Raw genomic sequence first — 21,802 nt, 5'->3', positions numbered from 1 at the left:
TTCCTCCACAACCTTATTCATTTCAAAAACAAACTTCTAAGTATGGCTGCTCTCAAAACAGAACGACACAAACACTGGAGGAAAAATTCACAAAACAAAGTCTCCTCAACAATTTCTTCCACACAGAATTAATTAAGGCCTCTTCATTCACCCTTAAAGACAACATACCAATAAACTGCGAAATAAAACAGGTTAAAGTTGGCCTCAATACTCACCCTCAAACTGTCTCCTGACAGAAACAAGTTGTAGGGATTGAGGATGCGTTCATAATGCCCTCTGATATGGGAGCCCACAGCTTTGCCAGGAGCAAATCCCATCTTGGTGGCAATTTTGGTCCATTTTCTATCCTTGCAAACAACTGCAAATCCACCTTCTTCTGCAACTAACTGTTAATAGCAAAAGAAATTAGAAACGCCTATATGGAAATTCCCTCGTACCTAGGTATGACTCCAAGAACAAAATGTTCTTGGCTGTGGTAATTTTTAAAAATACACTTTCCCAAATCAAACGAAAATATATATGCACTACTAATTTCAAGCTAGAAAATTAAAAGATCACTTCTGACAATATAGTCCATGAACATTTTATACCCCCAAAAGCTACTTCTTAGCTCCCCAAGCAGTCAAGATTTTCTGGGGGGAAGAACTAGATCAACAATTAAATCTCTAACAAAGAACGAGCCCTAGTACTTGGTCCAACACAGTGATGCTCAGAAATCTCCATAAACTAAGGAGTAGGACAGATGGCACCATTTTGGGGGAAAGAATGTAGGCTTTACACTGAAGTGAACCTGAATTTCAGGTACAGAATTATGACTCAGCCTTTACAGCTTGGTCAATTTTCTCCCTAAGCCCCAGTTGTTTTAACTGTAATAAAACAGAAAGGAGCATCTTACAGAAATATTGTTAAGTTGAAAATGACACACGCAAAATGTGGCAGCAAAATATTTCACGAGATAAGGCTTTCAGACCTGATAAGTAGAGCCCAATCACTGTTAAAGTGAACGGAGAATTTCATTTTACATATTTCAAACAATAAGTTTCTTTTTAAGATGAGGAAGATCAAATTCATGCTAGCAGAAAGGCACTAAAATGAGGGAGATGGCCGTTAGCCTCTTACCTTATTGAGCTGAAACAAGTCCAAGATCTTCCTCTCCACATGTGGAATTTTCAGAGTACTTCCCTGCAACTCCCAATACTTTGCAATCTGGTCCAAGAAATTCAGTTTTACTCGAGTTTGAGCCTAAATGACAAAGCAATGAATTTAATCTTACCTAGCTCATTTTAAAACTCCTGTCTATTATCTATGTGTGTGGTATTTTCACTCCTAGAATATTCCAGGGAGGTGCGCCTGGGTGGCACAGTCGGTTGAGCATCCGACTTTTCCTTTCAGCTCAGGTCATGATCTCAGTGTCATGAGATCAAACCCCACATGAGGCTCTGTGCTAAGTGCAGAGTCTGCTTGAGATTCTCACCCTCTGCCCCTCCCACTCATGCTCTCTCTCTCTAAAATAAAGTTAAAAAGAAAAAAAAGAATAAAGTGATATATCACTTCTGAATTCAACAGAGAAACTGCCAAAATATATACAAAATACATACAAAATAAATACAAAATATACAAAATAAAGCTAGTTAAGTAATCATACATTAACTCAACAAAAATGTAATTCAGCCCCTACCACGCGTCAAGCAGAGAGTTAAACACTCAGTAAGCCTTCCCGTAAGTAGGCACTCCGAAAAGGGCTTCACATACGGAGCACTATGAGCACAATTCTGTTATTGGTTAAAATTATAAGACAATTAAGCTTCTATATGCCCCTCTTGGTCTTTTTACAAATGGGGTATTTTAAAGGTCTGTTTTTTCCAAGCACGAATTTTCTTATTTTCTCAAACACAAATCTAAAAATGGATTTGCAACAGCGATTCTGTATCAATTTTAATGAGTCCTGATAAGATAACAGAAAACCAGGAGACACTTTCCCAACTAAACGTTATTCCTTTAACAGATTATTACTGTTGTAAGTCATTAAAAAAATTTTTTTGTCATCTTTTTTTCCCCTCCTTGAAAATTAAGTTTAAGTCAGACAGTTTTAGGAGTTTTATTTTGCTCAAGAGCAAAACTGAGATGAATGTTCAGATGTTCCCAAACACAGTCTAAGGCCTCAAAGTTAGGACCCATTTCCTATCTTTTTTTTTTTTTTTTTAAGATTTTATTTATTTATTTGACAGAGATAGAGACAGCCAGTGAGAGAGGGAACACAAGCAGGGGGAATGGGAGAGGAAGAAGCAGGCTTCCAGAGGAGGAGCCCGACATGGGCTCTATCCCAGAACACCGGGATCACGCCCTGAGCTGAAGGCAGACGCTTAACGACTGAGCCACCCAGGCGCCTCGCATTTCCTATCTTTCAATCTTAACTTGAAAATACAGACACTAGGGGCACCTGGGTGGCTCAGTCGTTGACTGTCTGCCTTGGGCTCAGGTCATGATCCCAGGGTCCTGGGATCGAGCCCCACATTGGGCTTCCTGCTCAGTGGGAAGCCTGCTCCTTCCTTTCCCACTCCCCCTGCTTTTGTTCCCTCTCTCGCTGTCTCTCTGTCAAATAAATAAAATCTTAAAAAAAAAAAAGGAACTTAAATCATTAAAAAATAAAAAAGAAAGAATAGAAAGAAAATACAGACACTAGATGCTACTATCACCAATGTCCACAGAATCCCAGTGGACGTGTGTTCCATTTAAGTTAAAAATGTTCGGTTTTTTTATAGAAAAACAAAACATGATTCAATATGAAAATCAGGTTAGTGAAACATTAATGTAAACATTACTTCTAGGTTACCAATACCCAAGCCTTATTCACCCTGTACTTTAGGCTTCCAGTAGCAAAGGGATTGAAAAAACATCATCTCTTCTCTAGAGAATACCCAAGTATTCCTCACCCCTCTTAAGGAAATTAAAGTATGTTATTAAATCTAAGAGAAGACATGTATTTGGAAGAAAATTAGAGCTGGACATCTTTTCCATTAGATGGTTCTCAAAGTACATTCCTTTCAAAACCTAAATTCTTGTGGTTGTCACCTAAATTTAGAAGGATTTTGGGGCGCCTGGGTGGCACAGCGGTTAAGCGTCTGCCTTCGGCTCAGGGCATGATCCCGGCGTTCTGGGATCGAGCCCCACATCAGGCTCTTCCGCTATGAGCCTGCTTCTTCCTCTCCCACTCCCCCTGCTTGTGTTCCCTCTCTCGCTGGCTGTCTCTATCTCTGTCGAATAAATAAATAAAATCTTTAAAAAATAAATAAATAAATAAATAAATTTAGAAGGATTTAAATGAATTAAGAGGCCAACAATGATTGACAAAAATCCGTGTTTTTAATGAAATCTGGCTCCCTACAAAGGCCTTACTGCCATTTGTTTTACCATGATTATCAATGATTAGCCATATTTTAGCTTCACTAAAACTACTAGATTTGTGACAGAGATTCTTCAAAGAAAGTCCCTCTGGAATAAAGTCCACCAGAACAACAGTTAAGATATTACCTCCAATTCATTCAGCCTCTGGATACGTGGGGTAAAATGAAGTTTATCAACATCACATGCAAATGGTGGCTGCCAATCCTAGGAGAGAAGCAAAGGCTTTGATTAGAAGAATTTATAATTCTGACATTTTAAAAATTCTGTTAAAACCCCAGGTAAGTAAAACACACTATCTCTACCCAGTCAAATACAACAGAACATGGGTAATAGTTTAACCTTTTTTCACCAGAACAGCAGAATATGTATGATTACCCTTCCCCATATGAATGATGCATCCTGTGCATACCCCTCTTCACACCTTCCCAAATGAGTAAAGTCACTTAACCTCAAGCTGTTGAAAAATCCCTGACTTTGAAGTTACAACCCCGAGATCAAGAATCACACGCTCTTTGGACTGAGCCAGCCAGGTGCCCCCCCCCAAAATTACTGACATTGAAAGAGATTTTGATTCCTCTATTCCAAAGAAGTAATCTTTTTACAAAATAGCTATATTAACATCAAAACGTCCATAAACTATATTTTTATATGTACCTCCTAGTTACCTTAACTTTTATTATAAAATTAAAGATAAGTTTTGGGGCGATGGTGAAGACTGCCATTCAAGACTAATCTTAAAGAATCATCCTTAACATATCTACTGTTACAAATTCTTAGAAGAACTGTTACCATGAGGAAATAATTAGGCAAGAAGAGTATTATGCTACTTATAAAGTAGATAAAACTGCAAATAACTGAAATAGCCACAACAGAATAGTTAAAGGAATAAAAATTCTGCTGTATTACTGGTTATACAGTTTCAGTTTGGAATAATGAAAAAGTTCTGGAGATGGATTAGTGTTAATGGTTATGAATGTACTTAATGTCACTAAATTGTACCCTGAAAATTATTACAATGGTAAATTCTATATTATGCATATTATAATATTTTAACACATTAAAAAAAGCAAAAAAACAAAAAATGCTGTGGTATAGCTCTATTTATTGACATTGAAAGATGTTCCTTATATTCATTAAGGAGGAAAAGAAAAACAGGGTATGCAATATAAAAATAAAACACTGGAGGGGCGCCTGGGTAGCGCAGTCGTTAAGCGTCTGCCTTCGGCTCAGGGCGTGATCCCGGGGTTCCGGGATCGAGTCCCACATTGGCCTCCTCCACTGGGAGCCTGCTTCTTCCTCTCCCGCTCCCCTGCTGTGTTTCCTCTCTCGCTGGCTGTCTGTCTGTCACATAAATAAATAAAATCTTTAAAAAAAAAAAAAAATAAAAAAAAAAATAAAACACTGGAAAGATATACAGCAAAACGATTAACAGTGGTTAACCAGTCTTTGGTGGTAGGATTATACGTGATTTTCTTCTACGTCCTTAGCCATTTGAAATACAATCTGAAATACATTACATACATTAAATAACATCTATTACATATTAAATAAATTACTTCAGATTAAGAAAACAATACAAGGAAGTTCATAGCCTTTTTACCCAATTTCATACCCAGGAGTTTGTTCTAAGAAAATAATTCACCCAGAATAAACAATGTACATGCATGAAATTAACTGAAGTATAATGTTAGAAAGATATGATTGATACTATAACAACACTGAATATTATACAGCATTTTAAAAATCTAGATTTATGGAGAACTCATAACAATAAATAAGAAAATACAGAAAAATGGACAAATTGTCTTAGTAATTAGCAAGAAAAAATGGTTAGCTGTAAAAACACTGATGTCCAACTTTATTCAAAATCCAAGAATTACACAAGATCCCCTTGTTTTTACCTACCAGGTTAGCAAAGATTTAAAATATACATACCACCCATATTAGCAATATGTGAGGAAATGTGGACCCTGATGCTTAGGTATGCTATTTTTTTTTCAAAGATTTTATTTATTTATTTGACAGAGATAGAGACAGCCAGAGAGAGAGGGAACACAAGCAGGGGGAGTGGGAGAGGAAGAAGCAGGCTCCTAGCGGAGGAGCCTGATGTGGGGCTCGATCCCAGAACGCTGGGATCACGCCCTTAGCCGAAGGCAGATGCTTAACCGCTGTGCCACCCAGGCGCCCCAGGCATGCTATTTTTGGAGGTCAATTAGAAAGCATCACATTTTTAAAAGTCTTCTGACTCCGTAATTCCTCGGGTGAGAATTTCCAAATATTTATTACCACTTACAACACCAAGATACAGAGAAGAGGAAATTTACTGCAGAATTGTTTTAACTTAAAACCTTAAAATTGGGGCACTTGGTTGGCTCAGTGGGTGGAACATGAGGCTCTTGATCTCAGGGTTTAAGTTCGAGCCCCACATCGGGTGCAGAAATTACTTTAAAAAAAAAAACTCTTGGGGCGCCTGGGTGGCGCAGTCGTTAAAGCGTCTGCCTTCGGCTCAGGGCGTGATCCTGGCGATCCGGGATCGAGTCCCACATCAGGCTCTTCCGCTGTGAGCCTGCTTCTTCCTCTCCCACTCCCCCTGCTGTGTTCCCTCTCTCGCTGGCTGTCTCTCTGTCACATAAATAAATAAAATCTTTAAAAAAAAAAAAAAAAAAAAAAAAAAAAAAAAAAAAACTCTTGCTGGGGCGCCTGGGTGGCGCAGTCATTAAGCGTCTGCCTTCGGCTCAGGGCATGATCCTGGCGTTCTAGGATCGAGGCCCACATCAGGCTCCTCCGCTGGGAGCCTGCTTCTTCCTCTCCCACTCCCCCTGCTTGTGTTCCCTCTCTCACTGGCTGTCTCTATCTCTGTCAAATAAATAAATAAAATCCTTAAAAAAAAAAAATCTTAAGAAGAAAAAACCTTAGTATCTATCAGTGGAGAGAGTAAGGTAAATAAACGTGGACACATCTGTAAATAGCAATAAAACACTCTGCAGCTGCAATAAAAAAGATCTACATGTCCTAAATATAGAAAGACAGCCAAGACTTAATGAGTAAAAAAACTAAAACATGTAAAATCATGCAAACAGTATTACATGTATGTAAATGTTAAAGACTTTTATAATAGAAGGGGGAAAGAGATTACTGTTATTTCAAATCTACATTATTAGAACTTTTATTATTGATTGCTTTTAGTTTAAAAGTAAAACAAGGTCTGGGGTGCCTGGTTGCCTCAGCCCATGGAACATGCAATTCTTGATCTTTGGGTTGTTAATTCAGGCCCCACACTGGGAGTAGAGTTTGCTTTAAAAAAAAAAAAAAAGTAAAACAAGGTTTTGTTTTAGTGATAGGGAGACTTCAGTAAAAAGTGCCCACTGGCAATGCCTGATAAACTATTATGTTAAAAAGATTACATTTTACCATAATTTCTTTTAAAAAGGAAAAAAAAATGCAGATTACAAACTGGTACAAAACTATTTACTATTAGAATACCAAAAAGAAGAAACAAAAAAAAGAAAAAAAATGACAGCACTACCGTTTAAAAAGGCCATCACAGATAAGGCCTTCAAGTATTTCATGTTGTCATACTGCCTCTTTCACAAAGACTACGGTTCCTGTTTCAATGACAGTAGTCAGTTAAAGAAATACTACACTTTGTTAAGCAATTAAAAATACCACCTATTCCACCCTGGGTCAGAAGGATGAAAGTGATTTATTTTTGTTTAGCATGATAACTAAAGATAAGGAAAGCAATGTGTCTTACGGTACAGAACACCACGTAGTAGAAGAAAATCACATTGCTCAGTATTCTATCACAGGCTAAGAGGAAGACTATGTTGCTCAGAGCTTTGCTCTCTAATACTGCACGAAAGCTGTAGGCTTTCTGAAATGAACTGATCTGGGTTGAAGGTTAGACCAAAAATGTATTAAAGATAATGTGTAAGAATATACAAGTAAATGATTAACATACTGTCCACATGGCCTAAGAATTTTATAAACTAAGACTTACGGGTAATGTATGACATTCCCTGATTAATCAAGTAGGCCTTTTTCTTTTCCAAATAGACCTTCTACTCCCCAAAACACAATGATAGAGAAATTAATTTCATCTCCTCTATATATTAAAGTTTTATATATTACAGTGAGCTGTGTCTTTGTATATATGGGTGTATATGTTTGTATTATTTAATTAATGCTTATTTTATACTGAAGCTTTTTCAAATAAAATGAATCCTAAAAATAAAGCATCAAGAGGAAAACAGTACATATCTACCAATAAGGAAGTTCACACAGTGGGTGTAATATGTTAAAAACTAAAACTCTTTCAGAAGATCATTCCTTCATTAAACACAGATCACTGAAAACTGTTGCCTCTTCTAATTACAAAGAATGAGGGAAAATGGGATAAATGTCATTTAGTTTCAAGACTTTCATTGTCAGCTGCAAAGCTTTATCCAATAAAAGAATTACTTATTATTTGCGATCCTCACTGAAATATTAGAATTAAGATATCCTTGGCTGAGTCTGGCCTTTGATGGGCTGTAACTCTTACAAGGGGGGAAAAAAGCCATCAAAGAAGGGAAGAGACCATTAAATAACAGTGTGATGATTCTGCGTTTGACACTTAAGTATCTAAAGGGGATATACCATATAATCTTAACAAAACTTTTAGCCTCTAACAATAAAATGGTTCATAAATCATTCTTCTAACATAAAAACAGCATTTCCAAAAACTAGGTGTGTTTTAAGAGTTCATAGATTGCAAGGCATCCCATCCATATTAAGTCCCCTGCTAAGATTCACTCACTTTTAAAACTTTAAAATGGCTTTTAGGGGCGCCTGGGTGGCTCAGTCAGTTAAGGGAGCAACTCTTGTGGGGCGCCTGGGTGGCTCAGTCGTTAAGCGTCTACCTTCGGCTCAGGGCATGATTCCGGAGTCCTGGGATCGAGCCCCGCATCAGGCTCCTCTGCTGTGAGCCTGCTTCTTCCTCTCCCACTCCCCCTGCTTGTGTTCCCTCTCTCACTGGCTGTATCTCTCTCTGTCAAATAAATAAGTAAAATCTTAAAAAAAAAGGGGGGGGGAGCAAATCTTGATTTCAGCTCAGGTCACGATCTCAGGATCATGGGATCGAGTCCCATGTCAGACTCCACACTCAGCACAGAGTCTGCTTGAGTTTCTCTCTCCTTCTTCCTCTGTCCGTCCCCCCTTCTCCTTCTCTCTCTCTCACTGAAATAAATAAATCTTTTTAAAAAAATAAAATAAAATGGCTTTTATTTTAAGCCTTCATTTTGAAAGGCCTATTTATTATTTATCATTATTACTTAACTATTATTTAAAACTTCAATTATTTTCCTAAGCACTAAAAAAATATATTCCTTGGGGGCGCCTGGGTGGCTCAGTTGGTTAAGCGACTGCCTTCAGCTTGGGTCATGATCCCAGGGATCGAGCCCCACGTCAGGCTCCCTGCTCAGCGAGCAGCCTGATTCTTCCTCTTCTATATATATATATATGTATATATATATATACATATATATATATATATTCATTCCTTGGGAAGGCAGTTAAGTAGGAAGTTGAAGCCTCAAAATCCTCAGAGGCCTGGGAAACATCAAGTCCCAGCACTACCTGAGCAACAACTCACCGTACACTTAATGGAGAGAAATTTGAGATAAAATTGACCAGTGGGAAAATAACTTTCATAGGATGCTAAGGATTTTTCAAAAACTCCATGAAAATTAACTCTGTAAATGACCCACCATTAGCATCCACATATCAGAATATTGTCTTCATCTTTCTAAATACAGGAAGCTATCACCACTTTGAGATCTAATACTCAGCAAAATGAGAAAGTACATTCTCTACAAAGGCTATTCCAAAAGTTGATTCGCTGGCTCCTGCAGACAAAATTAATTTTTAAAAATCATTGTCAAACGCTCATTCTGGTTAGTTTACAAAGAATAACATTAAGGACCAATGCATTTTTAAACTGGATATGTTCTATTAAAGCCAGTCATCACAGAATGCACTCAAAGGATTTTTAATCCAGTGCAGCAGAGCTAAACTTCCTGTTTTAATCCACAGTCTTACTGTTTCTAGGCTATCAGTTTCTAGGTTATCAACACATTAACACAGAACTATAATGCAAAATTTTAAGGAACCAAAGAATTTATTTTAGTGTTTTAAGTCAGAAAAATTTTCAGTTGAGCATGCCAAGATTTATCAACCTGAATAAAGATTTTTTTTTTAAAGAGCTATTTATTTGAGAAAGAGCTCAGGGGAGGGGTGGTGAGGAGGGACAGAAGGAGAGCCAGACAGAGAATCCCAAGCAGGCACCACATGCAGCATGCAGCACGGAGCCTGACGGGCTCAATCCCACAACCCTGAGATCATGACCCAAGCGGAAATCCAGAGTCGGATGCTTACCCAACTGAGCCACCCAGGCACCCTTCAACCTTAATAAAGATTTGAGTGACACACATATGAATTACAATTTAAAAGACTACTTTTTCATCATGTTAATAGTTTTATGTCAGTATGATGTCCTTAAGACACTTGCACAAATCTAAGAGGTAGAACTGGGCACACCATAATCATTATAAATCCCCAGTTATAAATTAAAAGACAAGCAGAGGTACTATTTATGAGCCCCTCAGTGGAGTCCAATGACCACTCACTGACGGGCGTCTACGGAAAGTTCTGTAATACAAAGGACTACAGTGTCTTTCCAACAAATAAAATGTGTTAGATACTGTTAACTTCTCCCTTTATTCTTAATTCCCTCAGGGTAGGCTTGGCACCAAGCAGCTTTAATTAGCCACACATTTGTTCAAAGCCTGTTTAAGATCTCCATCCCTAGTGAGCCACTAGTAAAAAAAACAAACAAAAACACTGAGAATTTTAAGACTTTAGAATCACACTTTCCTTAAATCAGAGGTTCTTACGTTAATATAGAACTGAGTGTATGTGGATTTTGGGGGGGACAGTCACAGCTTTCACCAGGGCTTCAAAGGGGTCTGTAACCTTAAAAAATAATAATAATAAAGTCCTGGGAGTATGTTTGGCTTTCATAAATTTTTGTACCTTCAAGTTCTTATCTCACTACCCCAAACTACTTTTTTCAGTCCCTTCTTGTGCTTAATCAAGACATCATAATGGATAAGACACCTGGCTCCTCAGAATGTTAGAAGGATGTATATATAATATAGGACAGAAAGAGCAATGAATTTAAAAGTCAGAAGACCTGGATTTGCATTTTGGTTCTTTAACCACCATTTGAAGAATCTTAACTTTTCCATTTGAAATGTACAAACAATAGCCACCTTCAGGACTATGGTGAAAAGTAAAATTACAAATATAAAGGATTGTTTACTGTAAAACAGAAATAGCAAGTATTGGGGCACCTGGGTGGCTCAGTCGTTAAGCGTCTGCCTTTGGCTCAGGGCGTGATCCCAGCGTTCTGGGATCGAGCCCCACGAGCCCCACGTCCGGCTCCTCTGCTGGGAGGAGCTTCTTCCTCTCCCACTCCCCCTGCTTGTGCTCCCTCTCTCGCTGTCTCTCTCTCTGTCAAATAAATAAAATCTTTTTTAAAAATAGCAGGTATTATATTTAATTAAGTTCTGACCACTGAAATATAATTTCTTCCAGCAAAAAGTCATTACAGCCTCAACTTGCAAGGAGCATCGGACCTCTAAGCTTTAAGGACTCTATGTTTCCAGCCTAACTCTGGTTGGCATCAGAGCAATTCCAACACGGGTTAAAGACTCCCTTATATTTCCACACACCCCTGCCCCCTGTTATTTCTCCAATGCCCATTTTTAAAGCACAATGACATCATTTCCCTTATCCTTGTATAGTAAAATAGCTGTTAAAGAGGATACGCTCTGGTGTCACACTGCCTGGGTTCAAATCCTGACTGCATGGCTTTGTACTCATCGCCCTGTAGCTTAGGTGCATGTATAAAGGGGAAACTATGAGGCTTAAATAAAATACATGCAAAATAAAAGCCTTCAGACAGGTCCTGGCATTTACAAAGTGAATGGTCGAAAACATTAGTCATGAGGAAATGTTTATGTTGCAAAGCTTTAGTTCCCAGGAAGCCTGATGCAAACTTGTTTTGTTTTATGATTGGTATGTTTAACACAATGGTTTCCATTCTCTAATCTTCATTATAAAACCGTATAAAATGGCATTCATAAGTTAATATAAAATATTCAAGGCCCATTAATTTTTTTGCTGTATTTTTTTCAGCTTTATTGAGATACATGCAACCTTGCTTTTTTTTTTTTAAGATTGTATTTATTTATTTATTTGAGAGAGAGACAGAACGCACAAGCAGGGAGCGGGGAGGGCAGAGGGAGAGGGAGAAGCAGACTCCCTGTTGAACAGGGAGCCCAGACATGGCATTCAATACCAGGACCCCGAGATCATGACCTGAGCCGAAGGCAGACGCTTAACCGACTGAGCCACCCAGGCGCCCCTATGCAAGCTTGCTTCTTAAAGGAGAATGTACTATCAGGTTTCCATGCTTAAGAGAGCTTTTCTAAGATTGTTTTAGGTATGTAATTCAAGGGTAGAGACACTTAATGGATCTGCTAAGAGAGGAGCTACTAGGGTGGCAGCAGAATTCAACTTCTATACCGTAAAATTTAACACTGTAGTGGGCAAGCCCATGTATGGTTCCACAATATTAGTGTTTTCTATTAACCAAGCCATTTCCTGTATGTCCACTATATAAAACGTCCTAACTACATATTCTCTTATTGGGGCAAAAACTAAGCAACAGAATACGTTTAAAATAATTTTCCCTAATGCAAAAGTAATGCTCATTAATGAAACATCAGAGAATACATATGAAGAAGAAAAAAATTAGCCATAATCTCAGGAAAACCTACTACATTTTGGCATACATATTTCCAGTATTTTTTAAAATGCTTATCTTCATAATTTTCAAAAAATTTTAATCATAATTTAAAAATACATATGCTTCCTTTTACTTACACTTCACTTATACCTTACTAATACTGTAAGCATTCAGTATTTCATTGTATTGATACTTTTTAAAATTTATTATTAGAAATTTAGGTTATTTCCTTTACTTTCCAATGTTAATCATTATAAATAAAACACCCAGGGGCACCTGGGTAGCTCAGTCAGTTAGGCTTCCAACTTGATCTCAGCTCATGTCTTGATTTCAGGTTGTGAGTTCAAGCCCCGCACTGGTTTCCACCCTGGACATGGAGCCTACTTAAAGAAAGAAAGAAAGAAAGAAAAGAAAGAAAAGAAAGAAAAGAAAGAAAAGAAAGAAAGAAAGAAAGAAAGAAAGAAAGAAAGAAAGGAAGAAAGGAAGAAAGGAAGAAAGGAAGAAAGGAAGAAAGGAAGAAAGGAAGAAAGGAAGAAAGGAAGAAAGAAAAGAAAGAAAGAAAGAAAGAAAGAAAGAAAGAAAGAAAGAAAGAAAGGAAAGAAAGAAAGAAAAGAAAGAAAGAAAAGAAAGAAAGAAAGAAAGAAAGAAAGAAAAGAAAGAAAGAAAAGAAAGAAAGAAAAGAAAGAAAGAAAAGAAAGAAAGAAAAGAAAGAAAGAAAAGAAAGAAAGAAAAGAAAGAAAGAAAAGAAAGAAAGAAAGGAAGAAAGGAAGAAAGGAAGAAAGGAAGAAAGGAAGAAAGGAAGAAAGGAAGAAAGAAAGAAAGAAAGAAAGAAAAGAAAGAAAGAAAGAAAGAAAGAAAGAAAGAAAGAAAGAAAGAAAGAAAGAAAAGAAAAGAAAAGAAAAGAAAAGAAAAGAAAAATCCATACCTTGGTGCCCTGGTAGCTCAGTCGGTTAAGCCCCCCCCCCCCCACTCTTGATTTCGACTCAGGTCATGACCTCAGGGACATGGGATCAAGCCCTGCAGTGGGCTCCACACTCAGCAGGGAGCCTGCCTGGGATTCTCTTTCTCTTCCTCTGCCCCTCCCCTCCTCAAATAAATAAATAAGTCTTAAAAAAAAATCCATACCTTCTAGGAAGTTTGTTTTAGCCTCAATCAATGGTCATATTTTATGTACTGCAGTTACAGGAAAAAATAAATCAACTTGACCACAGTGGTCATAGTAGTTTAAGTAGTTTAAGACTCCCTTTTTAAGAATGACAGCTTAGGGGCACCTGGGTGGCGCAGTCCATTAAGTGACCTCCCTCGCTCAGCAGGGAGTCTGCTTGAAGATTCTCTACCTCTGCGTGCATGCACTCTCTCTCTCTCTAGAATATATAAATTTTTATTAAAAAAATGAATGACAGCTTATTCTGGCTCTACAGATAGATACCAGCTACATATAAGTGTATGTAAGTGTAAAAATTACTTTTGAGGAGGAATTTAAAACTAAAACTACCTTCGCAGAACAGTACTGAGGATGTTCAATAAATGTTATTGAACAAGTAAAAATTCTCATCACGAAAGTTAATGTTAAGCATCTCTACAAAGCTAAAGATGAAAAGTATAAAGTCAAAAGGTCTGACTGGTAAAAATGTGCCAATGAAGAAAACTTGATGACAAGACTTTGTAAACAGAGAACAGTTCAGTGAAAATACACCATGCCCCTCACTGAGATGTGAGTAAGATCACCCAGTGAGGCGAGGCGCATGTTGTGGCACAGGCTTTATGTCAGTTATGGTGATACCAAAATTCTCAGTCTTAAGTCCTTCCAGAGACAAGATTGCAAGAATAGATGTCCCCTTTAAAAAAAAAAAAAAAAAATCAGGGGCGCCTGGCTGGCTCAGTCACTGGAGCATGCGACTCTTGATCTCAGGGTCGTGAGTTTTGAGTCCCACTCTGGATGTAGAGATTACTGAAAAATAAAATCTTAACATAAATAAACAATAAATTTTTAAAAAATCAGTTGCCCATACACCCAGTCTCACCATGAGAAAAACAAGATAAATTCCAAGAATGAGACATCCTACAAAATACCCACTCAGTACTCCTCAAAACTGTCAAGTTCATCAGAAACAAAGTCTGAGAAACTGCAACAACCAAAAAAAGCCTAAAGAGACATGACAACTAAATGTAATGTGGTATCCTGGATGAGATCCTGGAACAAAAGAGGGGTATTAGCTAAAAACTAAGGACTAAGGAAATATGAATAAAATGCCTGGACTTCAGTGAATAACAGTATCAGTTCATTAATTACAGCAAATACGTCATAATAATGTAAGATGTTAATAAAAGGGGAAATTGGGTGAAGGAATATATGGGAACTTTATCTTCACAATTTTTCTGTAAATCTAACAGTTCTTAAAAATATAAAGTCAATTAAAAAAATTATTTGGATCAATTTTTATGTGTTATGTTCCAAACTTCTGACCCCAAAGATAGCTCTCAAGAAGCAAAACACATACGGGTGCCCAGCTGGCTCAGTCAGCGGACCATGCAACTCCTGATCTTGGGGTTATGAGTTTGAGTCCCACTTTAGATGTAGAGATTACTTAAAAATAAAATCTTTAAGAAGCAAAAACAGGGACACCTGGGTGCCTCACTTGGTTAAGCATATGCCTTTGGCTCTGGTCATGATCTCCAGGTCCTGGGGATCCAGCACCGCGTTGGGGCTCCTTTCTCAGCAGGAGTCTGCTTCTTCTTCTCCCTCTGCCCTTCCCCGCAAATCGTGGGCACGCTTGTGCGCACATATACATTCTCTACTCTCAAATAAATTCTTAAAAAAAAAAAGGAAAGAAAAAGCAGCAAAAACACAGTCATATCTGTTTATTATAAATGTTATAAAACAGAATGACAAAATAAGACCAAAAAGGCCCATTTTCTTACATTTTAGTTGATATTGGTTATATGGGAAAATTTATTGTCTTCCCTTTCGGAAACACTTTTAAACTTTCCACTTCACAGAAGCATAGATAATTGAAGTTCTTACCAAACCCTCTACTGGTTTTATACTGTTCTCTGCAATCAATGCACCTCTTACACATGCACAGATCCTAGATTTATTTCTACTGAGTCAGGCCTTCGCAGAACTAAGTATCTCTTATGACTACAACTCTCGAATTTTTGGTCTTAGGACCCATTTATTTTTTGTTTTTTTAAAGATTTTATTCATTTATTTGTCAGAGAGAGAGAGAAACAGAGTGAGAGCAGCAGGCAGAGTGAGAAGCAGGCTCCCCTCTGAGAAAGGAGCCTGATGCAGGACTCGATCCCAAAAAACCTGGGATCATGACCTGAGCAGAAAGCAGGTGCTTAACTGACTGAGCCACCCAGGTGTCCCATGGACCTCTTTAAAAACTCTCAAAATTGAGGACCTCAAAGAGCTTTAGTCTATATAGCTTATATCTATTCACTCTGATCACAAAAGAAATTTAAAATATTTTATGGGCACCTGGCTGGCTCAGTTTGAAGAGCGCGCAACTCTTGATCTTGGGGTCCAGAGTTCAAGCCCTACTTTGGGTGCAGAGATTACTTAAATAAATAAAAACTTAAAAAATAAAATGTTTTAGGGGCGCCTGGGTGGCGCAGTCGTTAAGTGTCTGCCTTCGGCTCAGGGTGTGATCCCAGCGTTATGGGATCGAGCCCCACATCAGGCTCCTCCGCTGGAGGCCTGCTTCTTCCTCTCCCACTCCCCCGCTTATGTTCTCTCTCTCGCTGGCTGTCTCTCTCTGTCAAATTAATAAATAAAATCTTTAAAAAAATTTTTAAAAATAAAATAAAATAAAATGTTTTAAATCAATTCATTTAATATTAAGCAAAAAATAAAAGAATGCATTGTTTTATGTTGCATATATTTTGCAGATCTCTTTATGTCTGGCTAAATAGAAATAGGCTGGAATTTCATATTTTCTTCTATAGTCAATCAGCTGTAGTATATTGTTTTGGTTAAAGTGTATCAAGAAAATCTGATTACATATATTTAGTTGAAAAGAGGAAGTTCCCTTGGACCTGCTGAAAAGGTCTTGCGAACACTCCCAAGAGTCAGTACTCAACCCAAACCCTGGAAACAACTCTTAATAATCCTAATCCTACAGAATTCCCAACCAATATGTCCCTCCAAGGAACTCTATCCATCCAGATTTTAAAAGCAGCCCCTTAAGTTGTTTTATCTATTGTCTAACAATCATTTCTTGACCTATTGCATAATGGCAACATTTTTAGAAAAGGTATACCAATGTCAACCCAGTCTTCCCTAAAAGCCCTACCACCAAAAAGATCCTGAAACTATCAAAATAATCATTTGCAAACATACAGAGAGGATTAACAATGGTACTAAAGGGGCACCCGGGTGGCTTAAAAAAAAAGAAAAAAGTTGGACTAAAATATTAAGGACCTTTGTTAAAATTATAACGCCTATAATTGGCAGGGCCTGGTAAAAGCCATCAGTTTTCAGTTTTACAGACAGCTTATTTAAAAGAATATTAAGTGTCCAAGCACTGTTTCTATGAAGGAGCATCTATTAGTAAATGAAAATACACTGGTAAAAAAGGGACAGGCCATGGTACTTACTTTTTAAGCATCAGTCCCAATAAGGTCCTCTTTCATCACTTATTCTTTTTTAATTTTATTTATTTATTCGGGAGAGAGAGAGAGATTACGAGAGAGAGCGGGGGGGGGGGGGGGAGGCGTGTAGGGAAAGGAAGAAGTGGACTCCCCGCTGAGCAGGGAGCCCAGCACAGGACTCAACCCCCAGAGTCTGGGATCATAACCCAAACCGAAGGCAGATGCTTAACCAACTGAGCCACCCAGGCGCCCCTCTCTTTCACCCCTTTTAATAAAACTTGGTAACAATAATCTGTATTTGCAGGACCTCTAAATGACTTGATTTATTATTGTCAAAACCATGTGAAAATACCATGGAAAACGGTCCTCCCAAACCTTCAAAAAGATGGTTTCCTTTCCAGGACACTTTACAGGAACAAGCTAAGTACCGCCTTGTTTATAAACAGTAAGAGTAACGTAATAACAAGATCACATGAAGACCTTATTCTCAAAATGTTCCTAACAGATGTCTACCAAAGTTATCTACTGAAGTGATTCATACAAATTTTTGGCATATTCCCCCAAAATCTTATCTATAGGTCTCTATATGGAAGCATCCTTTTAAAAATCACTCAGAAGGATAATAAGAAAGCTAAATCCCTAGTACAAGTCATCTTCCACTCAAATGGGTTGACATCACGAAAGGTCGATTATGAAAATTTAAGAGGAAAGCATTATTTCTTTCAGATCATTCATAGACTTCTCATGACACAAAACTCACCAAATGAAACCAGAAGAAATTTCAGATTCTTCTCCCCTACAGCGATTACAATTGGCACAAATATTACTTCAATGTGCCTAGACCAAGCCATGTTACAATCAAGTAGCTATACTGCCAGAGTTTCTCCCTCAAGGAAGTTTAGTAAGTAGTTTTCATTCTGTTTTCTTTCTTAAGTAGGATCCCAGTGAGGAAAAGACAATTTCTCACAGAAAATTGAGGGTACCAAGGTTAAGAAAAGATGACATACTTCAGAGAAAGGTTCTGGCAATGATCTGTCAGGGGAAGGGGTTAAGGAAAAAAGTTGGACTCTGCCCCTACAACCTTCCCCTCAGCACCACCCAAACCCACCTAGGCACCAAGGGAAGGGAAAGGTAAACAGCCCACACCCTAACTTGAAGGCCTCACTGAATCTGTAAACACATGTTCTACAACTTCAGTACTTTACAAACTGGACACTCACAGGTTCACAATCAAGGTCACAAGAGAGACAGCAGTGACACTAAAAATCAGCCTGAGGCTCTGAGAAGATACTAAAAAACTATAAAATCTTTGTTTTGCTTGATGTTCCATTTGAAGACAGATTTGGCAGTTGTATTAAAAAAAAAGAAACATAAATAGTAAGCCGTTCATTTCACTGGACGCAAATATTTAACAGCTATGTAGCCCTGCTACAATTAACTGCAAGCCTAACGTTAAAAGTGGAAATAATTTTAGAACCTGTATGATCCCTAACATCCATATTTGAAGTAAAAGACTGAAGCCTGGACATGAACAGGAATTGCTAGGAAGCTTCTCCATTCATCCCACTGCCAGATCACTTAATAGTTATATAAGGGCAACATGCGATTCTACTCAATATACTAGAATTCTGACCATGTTTCAAGGCTAGATAGATCTATTTGAAAGAGAAAAGGATGCACTGACACACAAGCATGCTCAATTTACAATGGTAGATAAATAGGTCTTATCTCCAAAGGTCTTAATATTCTATATCTCAAACCATGCTCTGTTATTATTGTAGACACAGCACCATCAACCGCCTTATTTCACATTTATTGCCACATTTAATAATAATTTGATTTAAAAGATAACCCACTTTAAACTAAAATATGCACAAATTGCAGCCTGATAAAACTGGTCCTCATTTGAATCAAAGGGACAAATGCTATAAAAGCTCTTCTATTATCTACTTTTCCAGGTCTTTTTTTTTTTTTAAGATTTTATTTATTTGACAGAGAGAGAAAGCATAAGCAGGGGGAGGGGCAAAGGGAGAGAGAGAGAAGCAGGCTCCCCGCTGAGCAGGGAGCCTGACACAGGGCTCAATCCCAGGACCCAAGGATCATGACCTGAGCCCAAAGCAGCCGCTTAATCAACTGAGCCACTCAGGCGCCCCAACTTTTCCAGGTTTTAAATAAAGGATTTTGCAGTTGTGTCTGGAATTGAGACTTAAGCAAATCATCACGATAAGGTCATATAAGTCTCAAATACTGACTCTCAACAAACCTGCTTTTTCCCCCAGCACTTTTCCTGCAGCCTACAACCAGATCCTCTTCCTTTTGTAAATGTTGATGTTTCTGGAGGTTCTGTCAGATTCTCATTCTCATTCTATACCCCTATTTCCTCCACTAATCTTGCCCCAATCCAAAGCCCTCCCAGGCATCCCACGCAGCCTTCTCTCCCTATACTTTATCTACCTCCACATTCCTCCAATCCTAGGATCTTCAACCATACTATATACAGTTTCCGTTACTTGCACACATCACACCATATAATCTAGTTGCAGATCTTTCTCACCAGTAGACTATGAATTCCTTTAAGGAAAAGCTGTTTAATTCATTTTTTTTTTTTTTTTAAGATTTTATTTATTTATTTGACAGAGAGAGACAGCCAGCAAGAGAGGGAACACAAGCAGGGGGAGTAGGAGAGGAAGAAGCAGGCTCCTAGCAGAGCAGGGAGCCCGATGCGGGTCTCGACCCCTAAAACCTTAACACAATGCCTGGCACTTCTTGAAACATCAATAAATGTACTGAATTGGGGTGCCTGGGTGGCTCAGTCATTTAAGTGTCCAACTCTTGGTTTAGGCTCAGGTCAAGGGTCTCAGATCATGTTGGGCTCCGCTCTGAGCTCGATGTGAAGTCGGCTTGTTCCTCTCCCTCTCCGTCTGGCCCTCCCCTCACTTGCGCTCTTCTCTCTAAAATGAATAAATAAAAATCTTCAAATGTACTGAAGTAAACCCACAACCAAACCCAAGGACCCAGTTCATTTCTTCATTCACCAGAGCTGACAAAAAGGAGTCCCTAATTGCTGGTAGTAGAGTTGAGAAATTCTACTAATTCAGAGTCAACAGATAGAGAATTCCTTACATTATTAACAGCTGCCTAAACCTCATCGGGGAACTATCTAAAACCAGTAGTTCTTAAACCTATATGGGTTTAAAAAAGACTAGAGGAGGGCGCGTTGGTGGCTCAATTGGTTAAGTATCTGCCTTTGGCTCAGGTCATGATCCCAAGGTCCTAGAATAAGTCCCGTGTCAGGCTCTCTGCTCAGCTTCTCCCTCTGCCCCTCCCCTCTGCTCATTCTCTCTCTCTCAAAAATAAAATGACCAGAGGAGCGTCTTAAAATTCAAACACGTGGGCATCCCATGAGATTCTAATTCAATTCTGGGGCAGAGCCCAGGATGATTTTGATGGGAAGCAGGGCTATATTCAGGGGGCCTAAGGCTTAATGGATACTCTTCCATTGAACCTGGGTGGTCACTGAAATTGATGAGCCAGGACTTTCCACACAAATGAGCCAAGCAACCAACAGTATATGAAATGCAAAGCTCATACATATTAATAAACTAAAACAATGAGGATTAAAAAAAAAGAATGAGGATATAGGATTTATTTAAATTTTCATAAATAAATTTTAGAGACAAATAAACAAAAACGAAACAGTATTTTACTATCATTCGATATCATTACTAATTTTATTGATTTCCCTTCAGTTGTGTTTGGATGGTGAGAAGAAAGCTAGGGAAAACCACTCTTCTTCCCAAAAAACCTGTGAGGAGAGATGAGAAGAGCTGGCTAATTTGTGGGATTTATTAAAGAAGCCACTGTGTATGAGAAGGAAGAACAGTGAACTTGGAAGTAAAGGCATGGTTTGAAATTCTCCAATCTGTCCTTAAAAAGCTGTGTCACCTTAGGGGGCACACCTGGGTGGCTCAGTTGGGTTAAGCATCCGACTCTTGATTTCGGCTTAGGTCATGATCTCAGGGTCCTGAGATCGAGCCCAGGATTGGGCTCCACGCTCAGCTGGGAATCTGCTTGAGATTCTTCCTCTCCCTCTGCCCCTCCCCCAACCTGCACACAATCTCTCTGAAATAAATAAATCTTGAAAAAAAAAAAAAAGCTTTGTCACCTTAGATAAGTCGCTTAACTTCTCTCAGCACAGTTTCCTTACCTATAAAACTGTCATACCTTAGCAGCAAGAACTAACTAACAAAAATGCTTTTTGCCGAGCCCATCAGAAAAGAAAGGGTAGCCTGTATCAGGATAGAAAATGTATAAGCAAAAGAATAATACAAATAGATAACACAACAATAACAAATAATAGTAAAATAATATGATTCATAATTTTCCATCAACCATCTCATGTAATCACAACTGTATCATTACTACGAATATATGAGGCAACATAAATAGTAGTTAAGTGCACTAACTCTAGGTTCAAACCCTTAACACCACCACCCAATAGTCAGGTGACTTTGACCAAGTCTACTTACCTATTTTAGGCCTCACTATGTAAAGCAGGGCCGGCATTATCCCCATTTTATAGGCAATTTTAATGGAATAAAAAACTCTGAAAATAGTCATGACCCTCTTCAAGCTAACAGCTCAGGGATAACACATAAACATTGAAACACACACCAGAAGGCAAATGTTTTGATTCCTACTCTAGTATTCTTTCCATGAAATCTGTTCTCTTCAAGTTTTCATTTCCTAGCTAGATAATACCAACCTTCAAAAACAAATTACCTTGGATCCTAAGTCAAATTCTAAACTCTGTTCCTCTCAAAAGAAAATCTTGATAAGCAATTATTATGTAAGTCAAAGATACATTTTATAAATGGAAGATGAGAAAAGCCAGAAGATTAGCAGTGAAAAAAAGTGGTGAGAGAAAGGAACCCAGTAGAATGGACTGCC

The 21,802-nt window shown here is 38.2% G+C and overlaps 1 protein-coding gene across 2 annotated transcripts in view; it reads right to left on the bottom strand.

The window, feature by feature from the left end:
* KDM5B (lysine demethylase 5B) overlaps positions 1–21,802 on the bottom strand; it is a 76,514-nt gene that overhangs the window by 44,834 nt on the left and 9,878 nt on the right. Inside the window, exons 1-4 of one of the 2 annotated variants that reach the window (XM_087857146.1) lie at positions 14,896–16,032; positions 3,532–3,609; positions 1,120–1,242; positions 216–386 (exon numbers count right to left, since the gene is read on the bottom strand). In XM_087857146.1, the coding sequence (XP_087713272.1) occupies positions 216–386; positions 1,120–1,242; positions 3,532–3,609; positions 14,896–15,048 (525 nt within the window). In that variant the 5' untranslated portion in view covers positions 15,049–16,032. Of the gene's footprint in view, positions 1–215; positions 387–1,119; positions 1,243–3,531; positions 3,610–14,895; positions 16,033–21,802 lie in introns of those variants that run through there. The other variant, XM_045787639.2, reaches the window with a different exon arrangement.

Source organism: Ursus americanus, chromosome 2 (genome assembly GCF_024610735.1).
Source record: "Ursus americanus isolate L20-20 chromosome 2, mUrsAme1.1.p, whole genome shotgun sequence".
Lineage (NCBI taxonomy): Eukaryota > Metazoa > Chordata > Mammalia > Carnivora > Ursidae > Ursus > Ursus americanus.
The sequence above is the reverse complement of the archived record's forward strand: the minus strand, read 5'-3'. Positions and strand labels throughout refer to the sequence as shown.